Genomic DNA, 24416 nt, shown 5'->3' with positions numbered 1-24416 from the left:
AAAAGGGACCTAACAAATTTAATAATGCCTATAAATTATTTAATTTTACAGTATCAATTTAAATTATTTGTTATTTGAACTAAAATATGTATATAGAAATCCTTAGAATTCCTTGAAAAGAAATTCCGTAAAATCGTTACAATAAAATGATAGTTGATTGTATTCTATACCATTATCAGAAGCGACCATATTTTCAATATTCGAAAATTTTATATAACAATATTTGTTAATGATTTTAAAGGAACACTGGTTACAATTTTATATAATATTATTTTTGTATTATAAAATTTAAAATAACTATTATGATTGTTACTATTTTTCCAAAAATATTTTATACATATACACATAGATAGTTATATTTAAATTATTGTTTGATGTTGATGATGGTAATGTTGAGATAATTTATATTCATGCAAAAAAAATAGTATACTCGTATATTCAACAATAAACAGTACATTTTTGCAAAGCAGAAGAATAACAAAAAATTTTAAAAGTATTTTAATAAATTGAGTTTATTTAACTATTAATAACAAAAAATATATGTATGTATGTATTGAAAAATGTTAAATGTTTTCATATCACATACATGGTTTTTGTACATGTTGTTAAGTACATACTTTTAATGATGAAATGTTGATTGCTGATAAACATTTTTCATGTACGCATCATGCAAAAAAAACATAGAAATGAAAATCTTGTATATAAAAGATTTTTCACAATAATAATATTGTGAAAAATGTTAAATATTATGCAGACATTTTCGTATTCAATTTAAAATATTTAAAATAATTAAGAGAAATTAATTTTTTTATTTCTCATTTTCTTTTGTAAATATTTAATTAGTTTTAATTTCTGTATACATATAGGTATTCATATTTTAATGAAATGAAAAACTTTTATAAAAATTTATAATATTTATGTATGAATTGAATGTTTAAATAATGGGAGTCTAAAATAAATAAATAAATTTCTTACTAATTAATTATTTAAAATAAATTAATTCAAATAATATTAATATTTTCAAAGAATGTTTTTGTTTTACATATTATTATTTTCTTTTATCCTTACGAGAAGTGAAAAATTTTACTGGCAAATATGGTGTTCGACATAAAAATATTTTACCAAAACAAGTTATACTGTGAAATGTTTTTCCAATTCCGCTTTTTTACTCAATACTGAGTAAACAAATTCGCATGATTCTATGAGGAATATTACTAAATTAAATAGTACGAGCGATGCTTCAGGAGAAAATATTACTAAATCAAATAGAGTGAGAGTTAATACTAGAAAATTTCAATTACTTTCTTCTCAGTCAGTAGGAATTGAAATACAGAATGGCTCTATACTTTAAAATTTATTGAAGAGCACAATATCTGGCACTTTATCAGGCAGGCAAAAAGTACGTGTGACATGTAAATGTAAGACCAAGAGGGTGATCAACCCGGAATTATATCCAATCGAGTGTATCGAAAACAAGAGATAAATTAGCGAACTGTTTTCAGATAATTAACGTAATTTGATAAATTTTCAGTTTTTTATTACAAAATTTCATGCTTTAGCACTAATTACTTAAAAACAATAAGTCTGATATCAACCATTGATATTGCAGGTATGCAATTCTATTAACTAACAGAAATAGTTGCGTGCAAAACATTGTTTCAGCTTAGTAGCTTCCAAGCTGTTATGGTTCATTGTTCTGGATTCTGGAATTCTTTGTTAGACAGTAATCTTGTTTTCTTAAATCTTTTAAAATTACTGCTTGACTTTCCATCTAGACATTTATATCCCCTTCTAATTGAAATATGTACCTTTAAAATTGTAACGAAAATATTACGGCAAAATCATTAATTTGAGAATAACAATTATGGTTAAAAATTTAACCCACTCTCTCTGCAACAAGTTTTTAACTGATATTTCTCTCCGAAATGAATTCTTAGCTGAACCTATTAATTAACCATGCGTATGTAATGTATACAAATTATTTTTTTAATGGGCTTGTATTATTAACATTTAGCCATTCTTCATTTTTACTAAATTGTTTTATTAAATGTGCCAAATGACGCATTATATTGCATTATGAAATTTATAAATATACTTCACCCTAAACCCCTAACACTAATATACGTACAGACTAATGACCGTACTTTCAAAGGTTATCCAAATAAACATATCAGTTTTAACTAAAATTAGAATATTTTTTAAATATAAAAAAATTTCATCAAAATTTGCAACTAAAAAAAAATAATTTCTATTTAAATTTTTTATTCATAAATAAATTTCTATTTTATTTTTTAATAGTTTTTTTTTTATTTATTTATTCTAAATCAAATATTTATATAAAATAATAATTCTAAACAAATCTTTTTATTTATTTTAGATGTCATACGAAATATACACAAAATATCTATTTATTAAGCTATCAATTCCAAATCAAATAATGAAATTTATATTCAGATTTTTCTCTCTTTATTTACATACATTTTGTAATATCTCTTTAATAACAGAATGGGGGAAGAATAGAGAGTTGGATGTATGAGGACAAAACAATTAATTATTAAATAAACATCAACTTTATTCTCTTTGTTTTATTGGAATTGAATTTTTCCTTTATTATTTTTTTTTTTAATAAATTATTAGATTTGCCTTGCATTAATCATTATCGTATATTATTGATACTTAAGTATATAAATATCAACAATATTTTAAATAAAAGAATCCCAGCCAAAAGCAATTAAAATCAAAGGTCAAAGAGCTGTTCTTCTTATATAATTTATTCAAATATATAAGACACTTGAATTCAATTCTGATATTATATACATGATTATATTATATATAGTGTAATTATTGTTATATAGTATTTTTCTCCTTATTTTCTTACAAGACAAAATGTAATAATCACTAATACTTAAATTGAGTATTTATAGCCCCTTATGCATAAAATATAGAAAATTTTTAAAATTTTTATGTCTATATTAAATATTTACTTTACATAGTTTTTTTTTTTGTTTCCTTTCTTTCTTATTCATAACATCTATTTTTATCGTTTTATATAACTATCTACTATATTATCATATACTTATATAAAAATATATTCATATTTTCAAAAACACTTAATTTTTCATATACGTACGATATATTTAATAACTATATGTAAAATAAATAAAAAAAAATAATAATAAGTGTACTCACCTTGAACAGTTAATTTGGCATATGAGCTCTCACGTGTACCAACAATATTTTGTGCTATACATTTATATTTTCCTTCATCAATACGTCGGACATCACTTATTAATAAATTACCGCCATCTACAACACGAATACGTGACAGAGTTCCATGTGATTGGCTTCTAAAGTCATCTAGATCAATTGGTACTCCATCCTGTAAAACAAAAATAATAATAATAAGAATAAGAAATAATATGAAAAAAAAAAAAAATATAAAATTGAAATAATATTATTGTAATAAAGTGTGTGTTTGAACTATAGTAAAGGTATATAACATGTAAAATTATGAAGTACGTACAGCAGATATAGTTGTAAAGTTATGATAGTTAAAAAAAATGACAAGTGAATAATACTTAATATAATAATTGACTTTTGCATTTTTCATCACGAATTTATCATAAGTTTAAAATAAAATTAGAGATTGAATTTAACGTTTATGTGAAATATGAAGGTACGAGTATATATTAAATGAAATCAGTGTATTTACTTGATCTTTTGGGTTTAACTTCACTTCTAACAAATTGATTTTTTTTTTGCATTTGACGTTTAAACTCTGAAAATATCGTAGTAGAAGGAAGAAAATTCAAACAAATCAAAAATACACTGTGATTTTGATTAAAAACATGCTATAAAGGCAATGAGAGTCATCATTATTCAATATAACACTTTTGACATCTCATGACAAAAAAAAGTATTGTATTTTATAATTCAATACGAATTAATTTGCACCTAAAATTATAAATAAATAAAATAAATTAAATTATAAATATTTGTAATGATTCGAAAAATTTTCATATTTGTTGCATAAATTTAGGCGAAACTTTAAATTATTCATCTTAATACAAGGATGTGCTCAATTTACATTAAATACGAAATATTATCGTTCTATTTCTTTTATGTAAATTGCCTCCTAACATCGTCCGGTCGTCAGTTAAGTAATTAAAATAAGCTAAACAATTGGTTAGAGTTTCGGAATCTCTTTAACTGCACTATAATACTGAGTTGCTTTCAAGAACTAATAGCATTATTTAATTTATAATTTACCGAAAATGTCAACTTTCATTAATTTCCGGTTTCAAAACAATTTTTGTTTTATATTACGTATTATTTTTTATAAATTTCTTTGTACATGCTCTCACACACCATTATTATATTGGAAAAATATTTGATATTTTAATTAAACAATAAATAACGATATAAAATCATCAATTCGTAATCTAATTAACAATTTAATCATATACATATAGAAGAAATACAATTGATTATTGCAATAATTTCCAACGGATTTTTATGATATTTTCACTGTTATTTATTACATTTAATATTATGCAAATATTTTGTACGTAAATGCTATAATATAGCGGCGGCATGTTGAGAAAACCAATTTAAAATTAAAATTTTTTTCAATTTAAAATTTCATTTTTATCAATATATGTAAATACAAAAAATATGTGCCTAAAATTTCGATAGATCAATGATAAATGCTTATACATAATGAATTTATTATGATAGTAAATTTATAGAATTTTGACCTACTTTAAAATTAATTAAATATTCAAAAACAATTATTATAAAAACCAATAAATAACATTTTCAATATTATACAAAGTTTCATGTAAATATTAACCAAAAAATAAATTTATTTTATATTTTAAAAATATTTCATGTGCATATTAATTTCTTTAGAAATTATTTTGAAAATTTTACAATTACAATTTAGTACCAATAAGATTCAAATACATAAATTTCATATTCAAATGTGATTGTTCATGAGAAAAATTTGGAAATCCCCAAATCATTTTGATTACTTGGAAAGTTTAAGAGAAAGGCAGCCCAATGGTGTGGTGTGCTCGGATAATGGAAAATTACAAGAATTCTGTTTCAATTAAAATTTAAATAAGAGTACAAGTAGGGTCTATTTCTCCAACTTTCTGAAATAGATATTAAGATTATGAATTACACGAAACTGAACTGTTAATTTTATAAATTCCAATTCATCTTAAACAGGAAGCATATTTTCGTACTAAAAAAACTTGTACATACATCTTCAATAGTCGTATATATTTCAAATTTTGGCTAAAAAAATGTAAGCTAATCGAAATGAAATTAGAATTGTGGTCATAATTGAAATGTTCACATTTTTTATACACAATAATTATTAAATTGGATACTTGATATTAAAAATAATTTTGATGAAATTATTATTATTCGAATCACGTAATTTTTACAAAACAATGCATTTAAAATGCTTAATATTTATTTGAGATATTTTTTAATTTATTTTTTTATATTATATATTATTTTAATGAAATTCATAAATCTATATGAATTGAAAATAATATGTATGCCACCCTTAATGTTTGGTTTAATAATATTTTTTTTTTATTTATATAAATGCGTGAGTTATCCACCAATTTTTCTATATTTAATGTACAAGACCCATAGAATTTATATGTGAACATAAATTTTTCCCTATGGTGCGCACATATTTCTGTATACACACAATATATTATGTGTATGTGATTGCAGTTCATGCATAAGTAGTGTAATTTAATAAAAATCTCAATGACCCTTACCCATATATATTTTTTTTTTTCATTATTTTATTTTATTATTTTATGTAAAATCATTAAAAATACCAAAATTTTCAGTATTTGCAGTATATAGAATTTTATATAAAGTGATAAAAAGAGAGTAAGAATGAAATAGGAGTACAAGTATGTAACGATGTACAATTAAAATTTAGTACGATATAACAGGGTGAATTAGAAAGATTTCAAATTTGATATTCGATAATGGCAAGGAGAGTTGAATTAGAATTGGAAGCGTTTAAGTGAAATATTTGCTAAAATTTAGTCTTTTTTACCTATAATGCAAAACTGATCAAACTGAAAATGATTTTGTGTAACAGTTAAAATTAACCTTGTAAAATTAAAAGCGGAATTTATTAAAACTTTGAAGAACATTGTCAAGCAATTTGAGACAATGAAGTGGTATTTTAATTTCATACTTTTTCCTTCTATGGTATTTATTCCCGCTGTCACAATCACCAAGCGTTGGTCGGAATTTTTTGGTCGGTAACATCTGAATCAATTCTATTTAGGAGAATCTAATAGCAAAAAGAAATATAAGTTTCGGCTCCCGGGTATCTAAACTCATGTATCTAAAATTTTTGCTAAGTTCTAATTTCAATAATATAAAATATTTTATATGGACTCTAGATTTTTTATTAGAGCACCTGTACGGTATAGACTCGGCATCCACCTGGTAAAACTCAATGACGCAAGAATATGATTCATGATTATCTACGATATCATTTACCATTCTTATGCTCCTTCCAATAGCGAAGTATGATAAAAAAAACACCTAGACTCATACCATATGTTAAGCAAGCCGTGATTAGTCAAAATATTTTATTAATTTCAATTATATTCGCTTCAACTCAAATAGATAGCTGACGCATTACTCCATAAATCACCCTATCAACACACGACAAGTAACAGTAATAAATAATAATATTAATAACAACAGAAGAGAAAAAAAAAAATATGATATATTGTGCGCACATGGAGCATTAAAATGTCATCTTTCATTACGATATGTGCGCCAACAATTATTTTTAATTCTGTATATAATAATATCGTGACTCCATGAATAATTTATGGGGTCGTCTTTAACACTCTATTTAATAAAATAAAAAAAAAAAAGACCTTCCAAAAAAAAACAAAGAATTAAACAGTGTAAGTGTACAAAAAACAACAACAAAAAAAAACATTCGAAATAAAAGTGGAAGTGAAAAACAAATAACTGAAAACGTCTGGTGAGATTGCATTGTTATTTTCCATCCATATTATTTTATAATTCTGATTATTTAATTGGCAAAGATTCATAACCAATGCATAATTTAAGACGCACTTCAATTTTCTTTATTTCTTAAATTTGTTTCTTTTTTTTCCTGTATTTTCGATAAATTCTCATGCCGCCATTCTCAAGATTATTGTACATTCAATTTTTAAAAAGTTGAAATTTTAATATGCAGATTTAGCGCAAAATACGAGCAATATGCAGAAGTATTCAACAGTTGACTGCGTATATTTCAGTGACATGTGATAATTTTGACAGAATATAACCGAAAGCAATTTCTGAGATCAGTTTTTCACTGTTAATATGGAGCATGAAGTAAAACGAAAGAGGAAACTAACACCTTACAGTTTTGAGCCCACAACTATCGAATATCAATTTCTAATAACTATCAAACCATTATTGAGGCTGGTCGAGCTCAAATATAAATTTCTTACTAATTTCACTTGTACTAATAATGTAACTGAACTTGAATCCCCCGGACACACGAATTAATATGCAATATTCGACGGATTACAATTCAGACCTACATATACAATATAATAATTTTAATTAGAAATGTACTACAACGGATGCCTCGAATTAAAATTTGCAATCACATTTGAAAAAAAAAGAACGAATTCCCTATAATTGCATTTCATGAATGATTCATCTTCATTTTTCTTTGTACTCGCAATTTATTTTACTAAATTAACAATATTTTACTCGAATATTAATAAAGGAAATTTCGATTTTAATATTAAAACAAAAGATTGTGTGTACTATTTAACTGATTTCGAGGACAGAGAATATTATTATTGTTGTATATTTTTGATGCTGAGATAAAGGAAACACCTACGAGCTTCCTAAAGTGTTATTTTTATTTTTTTTTCGCTTTTTTCTTTTATTATTTTTAAAAATTATTTTCATTTATATTTTGTCGCGAGTATACACTCTGTTCTTGTTTTTTTTTATTTTCACATATTAAAAACGATTTTTATTGAAATCAATTAGAAAAAAATATTCATTGCATCGTTCCTAATATATGCAAAAACCAGTATGCAGTCTTGTATGACTCAAAAAAATTGGAGATGACACTTCTCGCTTCCATTTAATTTCAATGTTATTTTAATTTTGTTTTTTTTTTTTTTGTTTTTGAACTCAAACAAAGTATACAAGTACAGTGCATGCTATAATATATTAAACTTCTACACACAATTATACAATTTTTTTTTGTTTTGCATATTGATTAAGTAGAAAATTTTTGCGTGATTTCTGACACTTAATTAAGAGAATGGTATACATAGAAATTAAAATGAATTTAAATTAAATTAAAAAAATTTGAATTTAATATGGGTTGAATTTGATGTAAAAGTAAAGAGGATATGGTCACAGTATGCATTCATTTAAGAATATTTTATAATATGCATGACTTGAAGATTTTTATATTCATTTATAATATAAAGTGTTGACATTGTTGAATTTTTTTTAAGGTATCCTATAGGGATTGAATTTATTTTGAAGAAAAAAGAAAATTTATTAATTAAATAAAGTGAATTTAATAAGTTTTTTTTTAATTTTTCTGTTTTCGTATAGAATTTTCGTATAGCATATACATAATTCACATAAAATGGTTTAGATATTGGGTGTGGTTAGTAAAATTTTCATCATACACCATTCCTATAATGGTAAAATTTAAATTAAAATAATTATAATTTGTTTGTCATCTGATTTCTCCAACTTTTTGAAAAGAAGATCATTACCTAAAAATCGTAGGTGTTCCGGAGGATATCCTTAAAAATTCTCTTTTGGAAAATATTTTAAAATTTTAATAAGTTTGATATTATATTCTTAGAAATAAGGTGACTTTGGATTCTGCTTTAATAATTAAGTATTTAAACTCTTAAGTAAAAGAGATTTAAAAATAAGGTTTAAAAATTACACTAACGCAATTATTTATGCAAATTTTCCAAGTTTTAAATAATTATTGAGGTAATTTTTACCACGTTAGTAGGGCTTTCCAAAATATAATATTAAAGTATGTAACAATAATAGAGTAGCTAATTCCATGTGTATATACCGTATATTGTGTACTTTAATTGAGGCGCTCAGCGCATTAGTAGCCTATCCAACATTTTCGAAATGTCATTTTTGCAAGTAGACCACGCAGTAATGCGCTGAGCGCCTCAATTATTAATTACTTCCTCTATACTAATTAATATAACATCTTAGAAAATCGCAAGTTAGAATTGAAGAATCATATAGTAAAATAGTCGAATTTAAAAAAATTGAGTCAGAGATTTTTCAAAGTCAAAAATTTTGGATATCGACCCAAAATCTTACTCATTTCCATTTAATATAATCTCTATATATCAGCATCCCTAATATTACCTCCTAATATAATAATAGGAGCATAATATGAAATTATTCTATTAATTTTGCACCATTGAGACTTCATAGAGCAGGATTACATCGAATAATTTTATACCTGTTCTATGCTTTACTATCGATTCTATATGTTTTATACGTGGTTTTTACTCAATTATTCGATGTATTCAATTACTGATTCGTTCTGGAAAACAAAATTATTTGATTAAATACCTCATATGTTACGTATAAGCGCATAATCATAATTTATTCAATTTAATTAAATTAAAATCGAAAAATAATTTGTATTAGAAGTCTATTCTTTCAATATATTCAATAGAAATATAAATGCGTGCCTATTTATGTAAAAAGTTTCTTAAACCCAATTTCGCAGAATTGATAAAATTATTATCTCTCTCTCTCTCTCTCTCTCTCTAATACAATGGCTCTTACAATTCTAAATTTGAAAATAGACATTAGTTTTATTTTCCAAGAAAATTATAGGTAAAAGCTTAGAAAAATTTAATAATATTATTTTTGGAAAAAAAAAAAGAAATCCAAATTAAGTTCTTTATTTACAATTTTGGTTATGTGGAAGGCGCTTGCATTCGTAGAACATAAAAACAAAAACCCTATTAAATTTTATTGTAACTTTAATAAAATTTAATTAGAAATTCCATTTTTTTTTCTATTTTACTTATGTATAGATTTACTATGAGTTCTATACGGGAACCAAAAAAAAAATTTTTCTATTTATAATATTGAATCTCTAATTATTATTACATGGAATACACCATGAATTCTAAATTAGTTTTATCATGTTTTACACAAACAACAAATTTCCCTAGAAAATAAACTAAATTTTTTTTTTTTTTTGTTAAGATCTTTTTTTTTAATAAGGTTTTCTTGTACACATATTTTTTTTCTACAGAGTCCAATTATTGTTAGAGAATATCCATTGAAAATTCATAAAATTACATGTAGAGGAGAGCCTATTACTGTGATCACCTACCAATTCATACATGTATCATAGGCGCGTATATCATTTAGATGACTCCAAGTGACTTGGATACTCATATACGAATACCAAATAAATCAATTTTATTTTTACTTCCATTTCATTATTTTGGAATTACATAATATGTTTTGTATATGATCAGTTATATAAATATATAATCAGACTACATGGCATCGTAATCTATAGAAATATTGGAATAAAATCCAATTTCCTTAATAACTAAATTTATAATATCTATAATATATGCTTCTAATCTTATATGCAGTGTACCTATATACCTGCAACCTACCTTTTGTTTTTATTATCTACTAGATATATACCCTATATAAACTATATTGTACAATCGTGTTAACTATTTATTGATGTAAATGACCTCCTGTAGTGATTCAATTATGTTTTTATAAAAAATAAGTCTCAAAATCAATACCACAAATTTAAGTAAGTAAGTAGGTATTCTCTATGCATATATTATTATTATAAATATGGAATCAAGATTATTTTAAATGAAAATGTGTAGATATGTACATATATATACAGAAAAAAGTGATATATTATGTGTCGTAGTCCCTTACATACACACTCTCCTTCTACACTACATTCACGTATAATATGGTAGGTACCTAACAAAATAACTCAACTCAACAGAAGACATTAAAAAAATTTTGGAAGAAAACAAAGAAACAAGAATAAAATAAGATTATACATGACTGTTATTCTACTAACGTTCATACATATACTTATGTCTTTTGTATTCGGAACTCATAAATAATGCATATTAAAAGCACGTTTCCGAAAAAAAATAAGAAAAAATTATAGAAGAGAAAAAGTAAAAATGCCCAAAAGACGTATGGGTGTTTAAACATAGCAAACTTATGTACATAATAGAAATCGAAATCATTTTGAATAAAAACAAATAAATGAATAATATGAATAAGATCCAAAAAAAAAATATGAGAGGTTGGAAACAGAATGTTGGATGCTCTATCATAGAAAATTAGGTAACCGTATATTTTTTTTAACATAACTTTCTAGTAAATTATAAATATATTACAAATAACATAATAAAAAAAATTGTGACTGAGATATTCGCATAGAGACTATCAGAAATGGAAGACAAAATATTTTAAGATCTAGCCAACTGAAATCATTTAAGTTTCAATGTGAAAGTGGAATTGTTGTTGGAAAGCGGGATCCTCTTGCACCACTCGGTTCCCTTAAAAAATTATAATCTACAAGCCTTCTGCAACCTCAACTGGATACAGCAACAATATAATATGAAAATTCAGATTACAATTCCTTAATACTGAAGAATATATAACATGCGTGTGTAAATCAATGTAAGGTAAAGTGCTTTAAAGTGATCTGGACTACACTCACTCTCCAAATTAATCAAGATGAAAAATTGAAAGAAAAGCATAAAATTTTACTTAAAAATGGTGAATTTATTATAATATCCGTACAAGTGCCTGTGATTGCCTTTTACTAGAATTTCGTCTATTAGATGTTTTTAACACTTTTCCAAAAAAAAATTGGAAAAAAATTGAAAATCACTTACTTAACCATTGATTCAACCAATATGTTAATGTTATTGTAATTTTTTCTTTTTCTCATTCTAAAAGTATGCAATAATTATATGGACATACCTTGACTCATGAACAAAAGTAAATAAATTCAGTATTTTTAACTTGTTCAAGGGATATGTTTTATTTTAAAAAACATTGGTTTTAATCAACATTAAAGGTCGTTTCCGTGAAATTCAACTATTGTGAACTGAGTTTCGAGGCACAACTCAATTAAATTATATATACATATGTATTAACAATGTATTAACAATATAAAAATTTTGAATTTCAGCGTATTAACAAATTTTTCAATAACTAATTAAGAAATGAGTACTTAAAAACCTTTGTTTAATTAAAAACAATAGTACTAATGAAATTCGATTTAATTAAATAAAAATATATTTTATTGTTTTAAAATCTTTTAATCAAAATGAAATTATTTTGATTGCCTGAAACCTTCACATTATGTATAGACTTTGCTTCATAACACAATGAAAGGAAAATGGCAATTATTGTTTTAACAAATGAAAATCTATAAAAGCACACTGTCAAAACAAAATATTAAAAATGAAAAACTTTTCATATATCAATACATCAATCAAATCGAAAACTCAATATACTAGAAAACTTACAAATTTAATTGTAAGAATTTGTTGTTATCGGAAAAATGAAAATTGGAAAAAAATTTCAATTTCAATTGAGAAAGTTTTAATACACGGTTGAAATATTCTTAAAAATAAAATGAAAAAAAAATATGAGAAAATTCAATGATAATGATGATAACAACAATGATAATGATGACGCTGCTGATGAAAATAATGATGGTGATGATGATAACATCAAACAGTAAATATGAACGTAGCATTTTTATAATCAGAACAGCACACATACAAGAAAAACAGAAATGATGAACAATAATAATAATAACATTGGTAGATATAACAAAGAAACAAACAAACAAACAAACAGTTACAACATGTACAAATAACAGCAACAACAACAAAACATAATATAGGAAAAGACGTTGTTGTTCACATTTTCTGTACAAATAAATTAGGAAGCAATCAGAAAAATGTATTTTATTCCCATTTTCTTCCACTTGAAAATTTGTTGTTGTTCTCTAAAATACTTTTCTTTCTTTTATTATTATTTTCCTTTTTTAAATATTACTTTAAGGTGTTTTTCTAAAATAACAATAGAATTTACTAGCATTATGGTGCGTATGCAGGTTATGTACCAATGTTATGTATATGTATGTATTATACTCGTATATAGACATTATGGTGTATATTGTAAATATTATAACGATCGAAGTAAAAATCTATATACATTAGAAAATTGAGAATAAAAGAAGAGGAAATTTTCGTTAAGGGAGAAATAATTTATGGAATCATAGAAGTTGGAGGAGCTTTAAAAGTATTAAAAATCAAATAACAAGTTTGTTTTCCTTTATAACATAGAAGAAAGTGTTGTCGCGGTGATTTTTCTCGAAAATTTAAAAAGAAATCTATATTGAGAGCTATTATGAATTGAACTCTAAGCCTTAGCCTGCTAAGGTGATCTCTCTAAGCCTGTAATGTTCCGTCAAGATACCGGTGAAAATTCTTATCCGGTTCTTGCCCTAACCTATAGTTTTCATAAAATCACTTATGACTATAATCTCCAAAAAAAAACCTGGGCGTGCTGCAGCCCGGAACATTTCTACAGCACTCTGACTGCCTCCTCTCTGATTCCTTTCTAAGCTTTAAAGGAATAGTATGTGATCGGACTACACAGAAGGGCTCCGTGCTAAGAGAAGATTTGCTAGCCCCCTTCATTGGCAATGTATCGGCCGTCCCGCTACCTTTCACGCCCGCATGTCCAGGCAACCACCACAGTGTTACCCATATACACGTTCTATACACAGTTCTCTGATCGATCCGTATATAACACGAAGCTATATCTTCTAACCATATCATCCCTAGGCAGTAAAAGAAGCAGAACCTTACCGGTGAGACACTCCCATTTCAAACTTTTTCATCCCATTTTTTTCTAACAATAGAATTGCCACTTTCACCACCATCTCGACAACGAAATGCAGTCAGGTTAGTCCCAAAATTACTTCCATTGCCGCCTTTTAACGCTTCGAATTGACTACTGCACACACAAACCAAATACAAGCGGAATCTGAGGAGTATTAATACCCAGTTGTTTGAGAAATGGCTGTCTTAATGGCAGGCTTCTTGCGAAATGGCGATTCTCTAAAAATTTGCCATTACTTTAAGTTTTTGTAAGTTTTTTTGGAATTTCTATACAGAAACCACTTCCTTTTCCAAATTTTTCGAATAAATATTTTATAAGACGACGGTAACACTTGCAATTTTTCCTCTTTAACAGATATAACATACCAATCCATTTTTCCTTTTTAAGAAACAAGTACAATTTTCAAAATTACTTCTTTGTTATTATTTTATTATTATTTCGTTTGTTTACTTTTCTTAGATAATTCGTTATTGAACATTTCTACTTACTTAAATAATTATTGTAACAAACTATATACATACACACAATTTGTGTAATAGCAAATACACAAAATATAAAGCAAGTGAAATCAGAAAAACGAGAAAATCCTATTGTATAAACTTTTTATAATAATAAGAAAATTTTACCTTTTCCCAAATAAGTGATGGTTCTGGATTGCCTCTTGGTGGTCCACATTCTAATAATGCTGTTTCACCAGCTGCTACACGTGTGTCTTTAGGCTCAACACGAAAATCATCACGTAGAACTGTAAATATTGTAAAAAAAAAGAATTTAATTTTATTAGTAAAACAACGTTACAATTTAAGACGAAACATAGATAGTAAATGTGTATTTTATATAAGTATTGTATAGCAAGGAAAAATAACAAAAAAATCATTATGAAAAATTTATTTGCCAAGGTAAAAAAAAAAATAATTTTCTTTTTCTATTATTACTGCTAGCTTTTTTTTTTATTATTGATCTTAAAAAGGTTGAATTTTTAGCGTAGAGTAGGCAAAAGAAATATGGAATATAAAACGCTTAAAAACAATGTCAATAAAATTATAATGCAATTAACTTTGATTTTTTCCTTTTAAAAAAAAAAAACATTTTTTTTTTTTATTATAACAATTAAAAATTTTGTATAAGAAAATACAGAAGGACATAAGGTGTATTAATTGTAAAGGAATGGGATGAATTTTTAAGTATATATTTCGAATAAAGGAAAGGGTGACGAGGAATATAAATTCGGCGAAAACTTCTATAGAATTTTATTTTGTTTGCAAATTGGAATTAGTTTAATTCTATTCTTATCTAAATTTTAGTGAAATCAATTTGGGCGAACAATTTCTTTTAGTTAACAATTATATTAATAACTCAATTCTTGATTTTAATTAATCCATATGGCGGAATTATGAGAAATAGTCAATTAATTTAAAGTTTCGCGCAAATTTCGCTCATTTTCCGATTTTTACACTTTTCGCAATCACTGTCAATGCATTCTCATTTCTGTGACAAATTTTTTGCTTTCATATTTTTAATTTCTTGAATATCAACCAAGCTTTTAATAAGATTAAATTAAATAAATGCTCCCTTAATCTCAAATAAATGAAAAATGAACTCAAACTAGAGTAGGTCCAACTGCAAATATTTGACATTTTTATTTACGCTTAGATTTCTGTGTTTCCTTTTTATTTCATATTTTGTTACTCTTTTTTTATAATATTTTTAATTGAATTCCATTTTGTCTTTCTCTTAATTTTCAAAATTTAATTAAAATTTCAATATTGAAAAGATTTTATAAAGATATTTTTTTTTTAAATTTTTTTTGCCTTTCGCGTTATAAACTTATAGGTATAGGTAAAGGTATTCCACGTGTATACTAAAATGGGCATGAAATACATCTTTAGGCGAAATTTAATTAAAATTTTCAAAGGACCCTACATAAAAGAAAGAAAACTAGATAAAATGAGAAGAAAAGAAAAAAAATACATGAAATTTTCTTTTTTTTTTTTTTAAATGAAATTGACAGGTAAAAAATAAGTAATGTTAACTATAAGGTACTTGTCAAGGATTTTCTAAAATCATTAAAAAAATTTTATAAAATTATCAAATAATATAATTTATTATATAATTTTATATATATAATTTCCGATAAGCGTACGAAATCTATAAAAGTCAAATGACGAAGCAAATGAAAATTTGCTAAATGAGTTGCCTTTCTTAGATTAGATTAGATTTTAGATTTTCAAGGGAACCGAGTGGGGCAGGAACGACCCTACGAGCCACTGCAGCCATTTTTGATTTATTGTAGCCTCCCCACCTAAAATATCCCCGTCCCAACTATAAAGCCGGAGATATCCCCAAGGGAGTTGGACAGTAGTTCCCGAACACTTATTTCTTTATTTTTATTTTTTTTATTTTTATGGATCACAATTGTGCGTACAATAAGTGAGTTCTTGTGATCATCAAAGATTGTGCATATAATATTGAAATTTTGCCTGAATTTTTTTAGACCAACGATGGTCTGTAGGCATGTTACTTACTTTATAAAACGGGTTGTTACGTTTTTGCGTTAAAAATGAAGTTGGCAGTAGCAAACTTTGTGGAATTTAAAAATACTACTAAAGAGAAATACAAAACAAACGGGGTATAAGAAGACAACACACTAGACTTCTTTTATTGCATTCTTTAACCTTTATTCATTGTTCTTCAAATGGAAAACAAAATATTTTTAAAAACTACAACTGTATTTTAATTAAAACTCTCATATCCTTATATAATTCTAAATGAAATTATAAGATGAGTAAAAAATTTTTAATGAAATTTTTTTTTTCAATTGAAACATAAAATATTCAAAAACGGAAAATGAGTTTTATTATATAAAATTAAATGAGGAAAAAAATATTTGCACAGGCACAACAAAAAAACAAAAATAAAAAATTTTCATAAAATATTTTTCAATATCATAATTTTCTTTCTTCAGGTTATTGCATTGAAAGGGGTAGTTTGTATATAAGAGAAATAAATAATTATTAATGGGTAGAAATTTTTTGACCTATCTTTCATAAAAATCAGGTCAAATATAAATTTTAATTTTAGAAAATTGTATTTTAAAATTTTTTATTATTGTATATGTATAACATTAATAAATTAAATTTTAAAGTATATTTATTTTTAAATTAATTGCAAAAAAATAATAAAACATTGTTAAAAGGATTTTTAGTTTTGAGGACAAGAAAATATTGTCATTTTGCATAGCAGTACACTGTGCCCCTTAAAATTTTTGTACATTAGTATATGAAACGTGTTCAACAAGTATTCTTCTCAGTCAATGTAGAAACTATTTTACGAATATAAAATGCAAGAAATTAAATATTCTAATGAATACTCTTGTGAGTCTTTAAAAGACGTGCAATGTTGTAATAATTTTCAAAATTAAAGATTCTATAATAGCAACACCAATATAGTAGTAGTATAATTATCTATAATTCTCTGATACTTTCCTTGTCTATATATTGATAGACAGTTATACCTGATATCTATATACATAGATCGCAACAAAATGCATGGTTCTCAAATTGGAATTTTGTTAAATTTTTAAACTAATAGGTACCATCACCAAATTAGTTTCATAAAATCTTGTAAATTCTTTTAATTATTCTAGTATTTTAATTAAACTAATTAATTTTTATTTTACAACTTAATTAATTTAAGTCTTTAAATTTTAAACCATTTAAGAAGCAAAGAAATCACAAAAAATTTAATTTTAAAAATCACATTTAATTAAAAATAAAACAAAGAACCAAAAAGTTATTAATGTGTTCCTGGAAAAATTCCATTATTTTAATTATTTTGATTAAATGAGAATTAATGAATTTTTATAAGAATGCTATTGGAGTTTTTAATTTGTGACATAAACTAGATTGGAACGTTCAAAAACTTCACATTCTAACAAAAATTTTATAGACATTGAATATGAGAATTGTTAGAAGACAGCTGGTTTTATAAGATCTTTTACAAAGTACATAATAATTTTGTCTAAAAAAAAAATAAATTCTAATTAAATTCTTAATCGTAAGCAGTAAATTTGAATTTTTCCCAATTTCTTAATAAGTTTTATTTAAATAGCAAACTATTTTAATTTAATTTAAAAGTTTTTGATTTCAAATGAAAAATTTTTATGCTAGAAATAATAAAAATCCAGAAATAATAATCTACTAACACAAATCTGCGGAATACTTTTAAAGAATTTTTTATTTTATTTGTACTTTTATTTTTATTTTAAATGCATTGGAAACTATTTCATACATTAAAAATGAGACGGTAAATTAATATTAAAAAATGTGATAAAATTACCAGACATATCTAATGTATTTTATACATAATTTCTTATACAATCAATTACGTAATTGAGTAATTTTCTCGAGATAGCAATTCTGTTAAAAATAATAATTATGAAATTGAGAGTAAATTTCTCGACAAATTTTGAATTTTCTAAACGTAAAATTTGTTAAACTTGAAAAAGTTTAATTCGAAAGGTTTCTTATTACTCAAAGAACTTAAAAATTTTGAGTTTTAAAATTTCGGTATTCAAAGCGAAACGTAATACATCCTACTCATACCTTCACGTCACACCCATCATACCCTCATATTATTTCTCAAATTTGCAGATTTATAACCGAAATAATCTAATTTTTTTTTTAAATTGCATTTGATTTCTCTCTTAACAGCCGACTCCGAAATATTTCAAATATGATCGGGAAAGTATATATAAAATGCAATAGAAATGCAATGCAGATGAGACAATTGAAAACTATTGAAAAAAATTTTTTTTCAAATTTTCACATTATACCAACGCTACTATATTTGGTATTAAAAAACGAAGACCCAATTTACAAACTAAAATATTTAAGAAAAATACAACAAAATATTTTATAAGAAATCTTACAAAATTTTAAGAAAATCTTTTTGTTTTTGTTTTTTTTTCTTTCTGCTTAGAGAAAATTAAGTTTTTCTCTAACAAAATGATTAATTGCGAGCAGAGGTTAAATTCCATTCTAAATTAGTGAATCATTTAAAAAAAACAAAATAAGAAGAAGAAAGAAAAAATTAAATGAAAATCTTTGCTTTCAAATTTAATTGGAATTTCGTAAATCTGTTGAAAAATAAAATTTTAAAGAATCAATGAAAATTAAGTGAAAAGAACAACAACAAAACAAAAAAAAAAAAAACGATGCTGAAATGAAAAATGAAATTTTCCTTCTATTCAATTTTCCTGTAAATTTTGTGTCATCTTTTATTACTTTTAATTGACAATTTTCCAAAGATTTTTTTTCAAGAAAAAATTTGTAATAAAAATAAAAACAAAGCAATAAAATGAAGCAAATCCATAAGAAACGAATCTTAATTTCTTATAAAGGAATAGCTAAACCAAGAATAAAGAAAGAAAATCATTTTTCCAACTGTAAATTAAAAAATAAGAAGATTTATAACTAAGTATATAGGTACTTGTAAAATATTTATGTATGTATGTATGTACACATATGCGACTCTAAATTTGATAAAGAGAAAATTTCACTAGAAAATTAATTGAATTTTTACCGACCGTATTGTGTAAACAATAGGTAGGTTATGTGATGGCAACAAATTTTGCATATCGAGTTTTCGGTGGGAACGTACTTCTCCATAGTAGGGAAGTGTAAATAAACTATTTTTAGCAACCTGTCGGTCTGTCGGTCTGTCGGTCTGTCGGTCTGTCGGTCTGTCCGTCTGTCGGTCTGTGTGTGCACGCGTGTATCTCAAGTTCGGCTGAACCGATTTTGATGAAATTTTATATGTAAGTTTATTTCCACCATGGCACGGATCGATCAACTTTTGGTATATATCAGGCCTCGGGAACTGCACTTTTTAGCGGGCCTGTTTTACATTTTTGAGCATATTGAAGAACATATTCAACCGATTTACTTGAAATTTCATATATAAGTTTTGCTCTACCGGCGATGAAACCTCCTAGCTTTTGGAAGAAATCAGGCGTCAGCAACTGGACGTTTACTACGGGCCAAATATACATTTTTGTGTATATAAAGAGAAATAATCAACCGATTTCATTGAAATTTAATATATGAATTCCCCGTATTAAAACAATGAACATATAAATTTTTTGGAAAGATCAGGCATCGGCAACTAGACGTTTACTACGGGCCAATTATACATTTTCGCGTATATAAAGAGAAATAATCAACCGATTTCATTGAAATTTAATATATGAATTCCTCGTATGAAAACTATGAACATATAAATTTTTTGGAAAGATCAGAGCTCGAAAACTGATCTGCGGGCCGATTTTACATTTTTCACCATATCTACGGAACGAATTGATGGAGTTTCTTGAAATTTGATATTTGAGTTCTGGTTGTTACCAAAACTAACTGGCAAGCATTTCAGGGAATTCGGGTATCACAAAGCGAAACTCTAAGAGCCAAATTTACATTTTTCTAGGTATGTTAACTATAAGCTTACTAATGTCCTAAAAATTGGAAAGAAGTATTTAACAGACATTTTTATAATATTCTGTAACACTTTCACTTAACTAGACAATACACATTGCGGTCGGTTATGTGCTGACCACATCAGATTTTTTTTTTTTTTGTTTGAGAAAATTTTAGTCTTTTATTATTTTAATAGAAAATTATCGTAAGATTTTAGTGAAAATTAAATTTATATTTAATCTAAATTATACTTGAATGATGAAAAATTACTTATATAATATATGTACATACATAAATCTTATATATAAATTAATTTAAATTTCTTAGAAAATTATTTTTCTCTTCAAATTTCCACAAATGATCAAAAAGATTATAAAATTAAAATGAAGTTATTTTTTGTTTCAAAATCACTGTGTCTTAATCTAGTGAAACAATAAGAATAAAATGTAATTAAAAATAAAATTAATTAGTGAAAATATTTTGTTTTATGAGAAAAAAAAAAAACTAATTCAATTTGAAAATTTATCACCCATTTTAACTAACTTTTACGTTTCTGGCTACGTCCTACTTAAAATGTATAAATCCCAACAATATTTGTGATTATCATGACAAACTCATTTGGCAAAGATTTTTATATTAATCGAAAAAAGCAAATTGATTTGGTAAAAACCTTAGATTATCGGGCAATTTTTCACTGAACGTAAGTAATTTGAAAAGCTCTTTAATATCTAACATTAAAATATTTTGAACTTAAAATTTAAATAAATTTTTCAATAGGTATTTCGTATTTGTTTGTCTGATTACAAGAATGTGCTATGTTAAGAACCATTGACGAAAGAACATAGGCACTCATTTTCATGAAATTGTAAAGGAAAATTGAAATTAATTTTGTATACAATGGCCTGGGAATATTCATTCAGTTCTAAAATCTTCAATTCATTTAATATAGGAATTCTTGTCTTAGGAATTTTTTTTCAGCTTTGCTTAAATCCAAATCCATTCAAAAGAGGCGACTAAATGCAATCTGGTACTATTCACGGCAATTTCACAAACATTGAAAATATTTAATTTAAAATTAATTGCAATAACACTATGGTTCATATAGGCAAATCTTAATACTTATTTTGGTTTCTGTCAGTGCTATTCTGTCAGCTTAGAAAATTTAAAAACTGAAGAAATCAGTGCTACTTTTAAAAACAGTTGGCAACACTGCATAAATGAAAAAAAATTTTTGAAACTAAATATTGATTCCCCATCTTCACTTTATAATAAATTATAGCTTCTCAGTTGTATTTTTAAGTTATTTCAATTTTTGATTATTGGTAACATTAATTTTCATGCTGGCAATATGAGAGTAGATCTTTCTAAGTTCTTTACACGAAAACCATCAGCTTTTTGTATAGTGTTGTCATAAAAACGCATTACATTTTCAGATTTAAGTAAGAACATCAACTCAATCTATTTAATAATTTTTAGCCCATTTTATTCAAATATTCCATAAAAACCCAACAATATTCTCAATATTATCAATATTTTTCCTAATATAAAATAAACATCCAAAATATATGTACATATAGAGTGGCAAACATAATGAACACCCAAAAACATGTTTTTCAATATTTTCTTATTATGTAAGTATTTTGTTTTCAAAACCATGTGGGTTATTTTTTTCTTTCTATATACATACGAGTATATACGAGTAATTTCAAAATTATTCAATTTTAATAAACTAGGCGACATGCCATTATATTGTCTCCTTTCCTTTCCAACATCTCAAAACGTATTGAGAGCAAAATAAAAAGCAATAATTTTCATTTTCATTACAAATGAACTGAGAACATTTTAAGTATCGTTATTCATTAGCAAATTCACATTAAATATAAAAATTAAAATAAAACAAAATCTTAGAAAATTTGCCGTCATTTTTATAGCGTTAATATTATAAGAATCAACTCAGATTCAAAATATATAAAATATATATGTATATCTGTATATCAGTAATATATATATGTATGTAATAATAAAAATAAAATAATAAAATTCGAATATAATTATGAAGTTGTTCGACTCTATTAAAGGATAACATAAGACAAGTACTGACGTTGGACGTATTTAAAATCTAACCGTATCTATAAGGCAATAATGGTGTTAAATAATCCCGAAACAAAATCAAATTTATTTTGCAAACCGGTTTAGAATTAAGGGGGGGGGGGGGGGGGGGGGGGGGGAGGCGGTACTTCGAAAAAAAAAACCCACTATTTACTTGCATTCCAAAAATTTATTCGCAAAGGATCCCGAGTAGCAGCTTTGCAATTCAAAATCTAAAAATTAAATAATAACAATTAACTGTATATAGTTCTACCACCACTCTTTACGAGTATTACTTTGATTTTCTATAGTCTAACTTACTGATCTTAAATTTATTGAAAACTTATTGCAAATTCGAAAATAATAAAAAATATTTTACGGAATTGGTTCACTATTAATATTTGACCTAGTCAATAATCCCTTACAATAAATAAAATAGAACAAGTTCCAACTGTTCACTTTGTCGCAAAAACGGAGACTAAACGGAGACTAAAGACTATTGTAAACGTAATGGAAAATTTCAGTATACTATACAAACTATAATCATATAATGTTAGTATAACAAACAGAACAAAAATATTTCAAATAAAAAAATGACACCATAAAAATGGAAAATTCATTGCAAATTACTTATTAGTCTGAGAAATTTTTAGATTCCTACATTAAATTTATATAGCACAAAAATAAAAATGAGAAAAATAAAAAAAAAAAATTTTAGGGACCTTCTAAGTAGAATAATATTAAATCTTATTGCTATTTAAATATAAACGATACTCGTATAACATTATGCAAATTAATAATATGTGCGGCTCATTTACATACATACATTCATACATGAGTCATTTTAATGTCATAATGATTTTATATATTATGAGATCTTTTATTTTTGGCTTGTCGTCTGGTGTTATGATTATTTCTTTAATATTCGCGTCTATACTTTATATAATTTATTTATATGAAACTTTTATATAATTTTAAAATTGTTATATTTTGAATGTAGGAAGTAAATTAATATGTTTTGCAAAATTCTCATATATTTTTTTTGTAAAAACACTTCTGAAACAGATAATTATTCCAAACTTTTGCAAAATTACTAATTTTAGTAATATAATTATTATGTAATGTAAATTTTATGTATGTATGGGCAGTATGAAATTGTTTTTTTTTTTTTAAATCAAAGTGGTTTTTAGATATAAACTGGTTAGAAATGTGTATACGAGTTAATGATTTAATGTATGTGCATATAGAACGAAATTACTACCATATGGAAGACTAATAGTATAATAATGATTTGTATGTATGTATGTAAGTGGTATGTAAAATAATTTACGATTGAAGTGCCTGACAACTAATCTGAAAGCGGAGATTTTGTTTAAAATTAAAATTTAATAAAATTCTTGGTTATAAACAGAAGTTGTCTCAGAAGATTTTGTGAATTGAATTTTAAAATTTTTATATTCTGAAAAGCATTTTTAGTATCTTTTTAAACATAAAATCTTGAGTCTTAATCTGAACTTAAATTACTTTAAATACTATTTCACAGTTTAACAAGTTTTTTCATATTCCCATAGAAATGTAAAAGGGATTTTAAAAATAAAACCCTTATCAAGATAGTAGAATGGGACGACGATGCATAGAAATTCAAAAGATCTTTTATGCACACCTACCACGAACACTCAGTGTTTTGTCAAGAACATCCCTTCGAAACCCACATTTTTGACGATTCCCAGCAATTTCTCCGAAGGAAATATATAGGAAAACCTTGTTCTAAGCCGAGAAAAAATATTAGCCGCCTTTTAAAAGTTTGTCCTTTTGCTTAAAAGT

The 24416-nt window shown here is 25.2% G+C and overlaps 1 protein-coding gene across 1 annotated transcript in view; it reads right to left on the bottom strand.

The window, feature by feature from the left end:
* The window catches only part of LOC129616036 (roundabout homolog 2), a 149408-nt gene that overhangs the window by 61491 nt on the left and 63501 nt on the right, over nucleotides 1-24416 (bottom strand). The window contains exons 4-5 of the mRNA XM_055531470.1: nucleotides 14661-14779; nucleotides 3190-3379 (exon numbers count right to left, since the gene is read on the bottom strand). Of these exons, the coding sequence (XP_055387445.1) occupies nucleotides 3190-3379; nucleotides 14661-14779 (309 nt within the window). The remainder of the gene's footprint in view (nucleotides 1-3189; nucleotides 3380-14660; nucleotides 14780-24416) is intronic.

This window comes from Condylostylus longicornis, unplaced genomic scaffold, assembly GCF_029603195.1.
Source record: "Condylostylus longicornis isolate FDR11 unplaced genomic scaffold, ASM2960319v2 ptg000160l, whole genome shotgun sequence".
In the NCBI taxonomy this organism is placed as follows: domain Eukaryota; kingdom Metazoa; phylum Arthropoda; class Insecta; order Diptera; family Dolichopodidae; genus Condylostylus; species Condylostylus longicornis.
Note: the sequence above shows the minus strand (reverse complement) of the source record. Positions and strands in the feature narration are given on the sequence as shown.